At 35.2% G+C, this 8,387-nt stretch overlaps 1 protein-coding gene across 4 annotated transcripts in view; it reads left to right on the forward strand.

The window, feature by feature from the left end:
• Positions 1-3,493, forward strand: part of CHD1 (chromodomain helicase DNA binding protein 1) — a 75,078-nt gene extending 71,585 nt beyond the window's left edge. For all 4 annotated transcript variants that reach the window (XM_008991755.5, XM_002744746.7, XM_078365869.1 and 1 more), the window contains one exon: positions 774-3,493. In XM_008991755.5, coding sequence (XP_008990003.3) covers positions 774-1,119 — 346 coding nt within the window. In that variant the 3' untranslated portion in view covers positions 1,120-3,493. The remainder of the gene's footprint in view (positions 1-773) is intronic.
• The last annotated feature ends 4,894 nt before the right edge of the window (positions 3,494-8,387 follow it).

Below are 8,387 nucleotides of genomic sequence, written 5' to 3' on the forward strand. Positions count from 1 at the left end.
AAAGGAAAAGGCAGATTTGTAGTAGTATATAATTTCACAGGTTTATACTATATAGCTATAGTTGTTTTTACTAAGGATCTTTAGTCAACAAGAAAGAAGCACACTATCTTCAGTGTATTTCAGTTTGGAAAAGGCACTCATTTTAGAGAATACTTCTCATCAAACTGCCACACTTATTTTTTGTCAAGCTGTCACATGTATATATGGAGTAAATTTCTTAATGACTCGTGTCAAATCTTACTATATAACTAGTCAGACTTGAGGAAGCTTTTAATAGGCATCAGCAATCAATGAAAATTTTGTTTTACAGATTATTTCATAGACTGCATTCTAGCATTTTTAAACTTTTTCCTGCTTTAGAGGTTGATAAAAGGCTCTGGTCTCAGAATTTACTTGAGATAGTTTTAATTATCTTAATTTCAGCTTCCAGACAATTAAGATACAATCATATAAATGACATGTAAAATAAAAGGCAACTGATTAAAATAGCCATGTGAAATTAGATGCTGTCTTACGGGCTTTGTGTGGTTTGCTTTAGTTTTATGAATCATATAATTTTTCCAAAGAGAGATTTTCAGTGATTTTTTTTTTAGTGAATTTGGTAAGTTTTATAATGAAACACTGAGCTTGTAATACAATTAAAATCAGGTTTTAAAGTATTTTTATGTGTTATGTTTAAAGTATTTTTATGTGTTAAAGCCTAATAAGCTTTTATTTGGAAACATTTTCATTTGCATTATTAACTTCACAAATTCTTAATTTCTCTTTGTTAGATACTACAGTGACAGAGAGAAACACAGAAAACTAGATGATCACAGGAGTAGAGATCACAGGTCAAATTTGGAAGGAAGTTTAAAAGATAGATCTCATTCTGATCATCGTTCTCACTCAGATCATCGGTTACATTCAGACCACCGGTCGAGTTCTGAATATACGCACCATAAATCTTCCAGGGATTATAGGTATCACTCAGATTGGCAAATGGACTACAGAGCTTCCAGCAGTGGCCCTAGGTCACCACTAGATCAGAGATCTCCTTATGGGTCCAGATCTCCATTTGAACATTCAGTTGAACACAAAAGTACGCCGGAGCATACCTGGAGTAGTCGGAAAACATAACAAAAACTGACACTTCGTCTTTCTGGACTTTTCTTTTAGCCATATATCATAAACCAACACAGTAATTGCCTTACATGACTTGAAAGATATAAACAGATCTTCTATCAGTAGCAGTATTGTTACTTCTTTCCAGGATGCAAGGTCTATTATCCCAACAGAAGAGAAAATATTTTTATATTTAAGGATTATGCTGCACTGTACTACAAATGTAGTACTTTTTTTTTTCTTTTTTAAAGAAATGGAAAATGTTTACTATTACAGGGACCTCAACACTGCCCTCCCATATAGGCTGGATAAAACTGTTTTTAAGTCAGTGATTTTAGACTGACCTCCATTTAAATTATGTTTATATATGAACTTTACTCTGACCTGTGATCATGTTTCAGGAAGGAATGAAAGAGAGTTCTTTCTTAATAAAGAAAAACACTCAAGGACTTTGTTCACTTTCCAAAGCTACTTGTTTACATTGTACACTGCGACCACCTTGCCGCTTTTCATCACAAGCTTGAATATTTAAATTCTGTACTTATGTATGTAAAATAGCCAGGAATTTCCTGTTTGTGATCTATTATTATGCCTTTTTACAAAAAAATGGCTGTAAATTATTGTAAATATTAAAGGAACTTTCCTTACTTCCTTCCCCTTCTCAGGCTTTTTTTGACTGTTCCTTTCCCTACCAACTCAGGCCTTCTTATTAAAAAAAAAAACAGTGTAATAACACTTTTTAATGATTTGTCTTGATGGAATCCTTGTTTAGAATGTAAAAATGGGGAAAGGGGCCACTTAATTCCATTAGTCCTCTTTTTATACTGAATATTTTGTTAGATACATGTTATTCCCTTTTTTTCCCCTTTTTTAGTCAATATTGTGTTTGTAGTTTTTAAAAAATGGTGAGATAATATGTAAAATCTAAACTGCATGCTCTGGAAACATTTTTTTCAGATGCATCTAGTTTAAAAGGGTAGGTGTATAAACACTTCAGAATCCAAAATGGCCAAAAGTTATTGTAAATCCATTTGTTTTCCCTTTTCATATGGGCAATAATGTCAAATGTGCTATGCAGCCAGGTTAACATTTTAGATAAACTTGATTGACTTTTAATATAAACTGTTACAATGCACACTGATTGTATATAAAACCCTTATATATGACAAATTAAATTTAAGAAAAAGGATATGTGGGCTCCTGTAATTTTCTGCTGCATTCTTACTCCCTCAAGCACTTAACTCCCACCCTGTTTTGTTTCCTTTTTTTAAGTAACATTTTGCTGCCAGAAAAAGTATTTGGGAAGCAGTTGAGTATTTGTAATGTGTAACATTACAACTAAATCTGTTTTGGAGACTATGAATATTCCTATGAAGTAAAACTTAGGTTCATATAAGTTTTTGTTGGCCTCTTGGCTTCCTACAGAGATTATTACAGGATGCTTTATATTTATTTACAGATTTTTATTTTGTTATATTCAATGGGAATTTTTAAGTCGTGGCACACATTCTGGCATGTATGCTTTGATGTAACAAATTTGAATCTTTGACAAATACAAGTATGTGGAAATAATTTCTATAGTATTCCTCTGTGTCACTATTAGCTTTGGGAGCAACCTGCAGATATTTGTCCAGTAGATGTATTTTTTAATGTTTTCCTTTGTCCAGTTAGGTCTATGTGTATAAAAGAAAGATTTTTTTGTTTTTTTTTTTTTTTGCAGTAATTTCTTTTTTGATACGGTTTCCTTGAAAAATAATGATGCTTTGTTTCTTTTCTTGTGTATAAGATAACATGTGAGGGAATAGCTCAGTTTTTTAAAACATTTATAAATAAATATAAAAGTAATGAAAGAACTTAGTCCTGGCACACATTTTTGAAACTTTTTCACTTTTCTCTACACTTAGTTTACTTTATTCTACAAGAGAGCATTTGACTAAGTCATAATGCTTAAGTCATAAGATCATGGCTGGCATTTTTTAATTTATTACTTTGTAGCTGGATGTTTGCATTATATTGTGCAGATTTCGCAAGACAACATTGCATTTTTTGAGATAATGGAATGGACTCTTAATTTTTTAAACAGTGCTACATTAGCTTGAAAGATTCAGTCAGCTGGTTAGCTGAGTTGAATGAAAAATACGGGGCTGTATGTACATTTATCAAATGACAAAATATGTTCATTTTATGTAAGGAGTCAGAAATTAAGACAATGGAGAAGAACATTAGTTCATAAATATAGCAGAACATAAAATATGCTTATTTTTTGTCTTTCACATGCTCATTCTTTGTTTTTATCCAGTTATGTTTAATTTTTTAAGGATGAGAGATTATGCATAGTACTGTACCAATTAACCTTCCACTCTTATACAATAAATGATTCTTACTAAAAGCAATGGCCTGTTTGCTTGTAAAGATATTCTTTGTTTAGAGTATGTTAGAAATTTTTAGACTATGGAACCATGAGTATGAATAATTTCATTCAGAGTGAGTAGCTTAACAAAATGCAAACCTATTTATTTATTTAGAGATGGAGTGTTACTCTGTTGCCCAGACTGGAGTGCAGTGGCATGATCTTGGCTTCCTGCCCCAGCCTCCCAAGTAGCTGGGATTACAGGTGGGCACCACCATGCCCTGCTAATATTTGTATTTCACTGTATTTGCCAGGCTGGTCTTGAACTCCTGACTTAAGTGATCCACCCGCCTCAGCCTCCCAAAGTGCTGGGATTACGGGCATGAGCCACACCATGCCCAGCCAATGAGAATCTTTTTAATTTTGTATGATGTAGATTATATATATATATGTATAATTTCTCTTTTTGTAGTTAATAAAATGAAAAGATTGAGTAGGTTATTCATTTTCATGAAGGTGTGTCCAGAATATGCTCTAGGGATAGATTACGTGATTTTTATATTTATCTCATTACTATTTCTAACCAGAAAATGATCTTTGGACCCCAAGTTAGCTGTCATAGCTTTATAAATATAACATTTAAAAGGGATAGGAATGGGCCGGGCGCGGTGGCTCAAGCCTGTAATCCCAGCACTTTGGGAGGCCAAGGCGGGTGGATCACGAGGTCAAGAGATCGAGACCATCCTGGTCAACATGGTGAAACCCCGTCTCTACTAAAAATTACAAAAAATTAGCTGGGCACAGTGGCGCGTGCCTGTAATCCCAGCTACTCAGGAGGCTGAGGCAGAATTGCCTGAACCCAGGGGGCGGAGGTTGCGGTGAGCCAAGATAGCGCCATTGCACTCCAGCCTGGGTAACAAGAGCGAAACTCTGTCTCAAAAAAAAAAGTGGCGGGGGGTAGGAATTTGGAAGAGCAACTAGTATTTAAATATAGGATTTTTGTTGTTGTTGTTGTTGTTAATAAGACGGAGTTTCGCTCTTGTTACCCAGGCTGGAGTGCAATGGCGCTATCTTGGCTCACCGCAACCTCCGCCCCCTGGGTTCAGGCAATTCTCCTGCCTCAGCCTCCTGAGTAGCTGGGATTACAGGCACGCACCACCATGCCCAGATACTTTTTTTGTATTTTTAGTAGAGATGGGGTTTCACCATGTTGACCAGGATGGTCTCTATCTCTTGACCTCATGATCCACCCGCCTCGGCCTCCCAAAGTGCTGGGATTACAGGCTTGAGCCACCGCGCTCAGCCCAAATATGGGATTTTTTAAAGACTTCTAGCTTCATAAGAAACTGCAAAAATATTTTTAAATACTTAATAGGTAGAAGCACATTAACATAGATGCCTCTTAAATATACATTAAAGAGTAAATTTTAAAATGCAGACAAACCTTGGATACATTGTAGCATTGTACAACAATTGTAATGAGGATGTTATAGAGAAGGCAACTAGATAGTAATGCAACAACAAATATATTGAGATAGTGTCAAAATGTGTTAACATTTCTAAGACATTCAATTACAAATATCTGGGATTCAATGTTTTTCTGATAATAACTAGTCATAACTAGTAATTGATTCTGTAGAACACTTCATGCTAATTTTCTTAACAAAAAAAGGACCTAATAGGTTGATTCCATACAGAAAGTCCTTGAATTCTCAATATAGGAAGATCTAGGAATAGGATACCTTAGCTATGTAAAAGGATGAAAGATGACATTACTTGGAAAAGCAGGATTAATAAAAAGATTTTTCCAAGTACTTAACGCAAATTCTCTAATGGGGCTTCATGTGCTGGATTTTCTTCATTAAAAGCCCACTAACCACCCTGCCCTTTAGCTTTAAAAAAACATACACCTATATTTGAAACAAAATTTGTAGTTCAGACTCTCAAATGAATGAAATAATTTTAATTCCATGTTCTCCACGTTTGAGTTCTGATCTGAATATGAAATAAAAGAGGTAAGAATAGTCTAAAACCAATGATTCTATTAAATGAACTAAGGATATTGTTTGTGTTGGTGATATGCAAACTATGTGGCTGAAAAATGTGGGTCGTATTGTCATTTCAGTATTGTAGACTAATATTAATTAGGTTTCCATCTAGAATGAGCTACAGAACTGCCACTTGTTACTTTTCTTTCCCTTCTGTTTACTTTTCAAATCTTTGTCACTTACGTTCTGCAGGGTGACTATATTAAGTCCTGATGTGGTGGTTTTATTTATTTTATTTATTTTTTGATCAGCTGTTGGCCTCTCACCCACTTCTTATTACTTTCTGGAATTCTATGTCATTGCTATCATAAGACTTGATTTCTGATCTCTTTCTCAACAGCAGTACTGTTTTATTCTTCCTGCTTCTAGTGCTGAATATCTTGAGCTTCAACCACTACTCTGAACTCATCTCCACTTAGATAGCTAATGGATATGTAATCTTTAATTATGTAAAACCAAACTCAACCCTTTTACAGTAATGACATTAAAAGTTTTTAAAACTGTGAGGCTGGTTGCAGTGGCTCAGGCCTATAATCCAGCACTTTGGGAGGCCAAGGCAGCCGGATCTCTTGAGATGAGGAGTTCAAAACCAGCCTGGTTAACATAGTGAGTCCCTGTCTCTAGTAAAAATACAGAAATCAGCTGGGCGTGGTGGTAACATGCCTGTAATCCCCCCTACTTGGGAGGCTGAGGCAGGAGAATTGCTTGAACCCCAAGAGGCAGAGATTACAGTGAGCCAGGATCACACCACTACATTCCAGCCTGGGCAAAAGAATTAACTAGGGTCTTTGATAAATGCATTCACAGCTTTCTGCCTAAGACACTTCCCACTTAGCTATTTCTATTATTTTGCTTCACTTCAGTCACAATACAAAGAAAATCCTGATCTTTCCATTGTTGTCCCTGTATTAAAAATGCTTATCTGTGATTTGTACAAAACTCGTTTCCTCAATTCAGGGTTCAGCTCAAATGTTATTTCAGGTCTTGAAGTTAGTACCCTGCCCCATCATTTTTTTTTAATCCCCTATTGCATTTTCTTCTAGCATTACCACGGCTTATATATTTTGTTCATTTGCCATTGACTGCTTCGCCACTAGAATATAAGTTCTATTAGGGCAGGGACTAAAGCAGGGACTTTACTTTGTTCACTGCTATATCCTCAGTACTTAAAACAATGCCTTGCATCAATTATATTGTTTTCATGTTTTTAATGTCCTTCCCAAAGATTATGCCCTATAAATGGCCAGCATTACCAAACTTTTGTCTTGCCATTGTTAACCTAATTTGTTAGTATTATTGGAAAGTAATGTATGTCTTACTATCATGGATTTTTTTAATATATATACTTTAAGTTTTGGGGTACATGTGCAGCACGTGCAGGTTTGTTACATAGGTATACACATGCCATGGTGGTTTGCTGCATCTATCACCCCATCATCTACATTAGATATTTCTCCTAATTCTATCCTAGACCCCCTATCCCTCCCCTAGACCCCCTTCCCCCGAAAGACCCCGGTGTATGATGCTCTGCTCCCTGTGTCCATGCATTCTCATTCTCATTGTTCAACTCCCACTTATGAGTGAGAACATGCGGTGTTTGGTTTTCTGTTCTTGTGTTAGTTTGCTGAGAAAGATGGTTTCCAGCTTCAACCATGTCCCTGCAAAGGACGTGAACTCGTCCTTTTTATGGCTGCATAGTATTCCATGGTGTAGCTGTGCCACATTTTCTTTATCCAGTCTATTATTGATGGGCATTTGGGTTGGTTCTAAGTGTTTGCTATTGCGATCACTGCTGCAATAAACATATGTGTGCATGTCTCTTTATGATAGAATGATTTATAATCCTTTGGGTATATATCCAGTAATGGGATTACTGGGTCAAATGGTATTTCTCATTCTAGATCCTTCTCATGGATTATTTGAGTCTGTTTACTAACTTCCAGTTTTTAAACTTGACTGATAAAAATCACCTGAGGTACTTGAGAAATACATAAAATTTTAAGTTTTATTTCTAGGAATTAAAATGGCAGGGAAAGGCTCCAAGTAGTGGGATTTTAATATCTGTTTTGTTGACTTGAATAATACGGAGGTTAATACCACTTATAAATAATATGCTTACACTTAAATGAAAAATTGGTTTCTGCAACTATATGATTACTTAGGAAATATAATTAATACTTTACAAAGAGGTATGCAGAAATATGGTATATAATAGGAAACTAAGACATTTTGATTTGTCTATTGGTTTTCCTTTTTTATGAAACTTCTTCATTCTTACTTTTTTTTAAATTAAAAGTAGAGTCTTGCTATATTGCTCCAGGCTGGTATTGAACTCCTGGAATCAAGGCAATCTTCCTGCCTCAGCCTCCCAAATAGCTGGGAATAAAAGCTCAAGCCACCATGACTGGGTTGTCTATTTCCTTATCTTTCAAAATGAAGTGTGTTTTTAGATGGTATGATAATGATACGCTAACTTTTTTAACTCACAAGAACACAACTTGTAAAAACAGTAAGAGAAATCCCCTCTTGCTGTTACTTGCTATTTTTTTCCCATTAAGAAATTTGCATTGTGTTTACCTAAGTTAAATTCACCCTCCCTAGGTGTACAGCATGATGAGTTTTGACAGATTATGCAGTTTTAACCATCAGCATACTTAAGATATAAAATATTTCCATCATATTAAGTAAATTCTCTTTTGCTCCTTTCCCCTATACCAAGACCTTGCCAATCACTGATTTGTTCCTACAGTTTTATTTTTTCCATAATGTCATATAAATGGAATTATATGGTATGTTGCCCTATGAGTTTGCCTTTTGCTTAGCATGATGCTTTGGTGATATCTATGTTTTGCATTTATCCATAGTTTATTTCCTTTTATTGCTGT

This window comes from Callithrix jacchus, chromosome 2 (genome assembly GCF_049354715.1).
Source record: "Callithrix jacchus isolate 240 chromosome 2, calJac240_pri, whole genome shotgun sequence".
Lineage (NCBI taxonomy): Eukaryota > Metazoa > Chordata > Mammalia > Primates > Cebidae > Callithrix > Callithrix jacchus.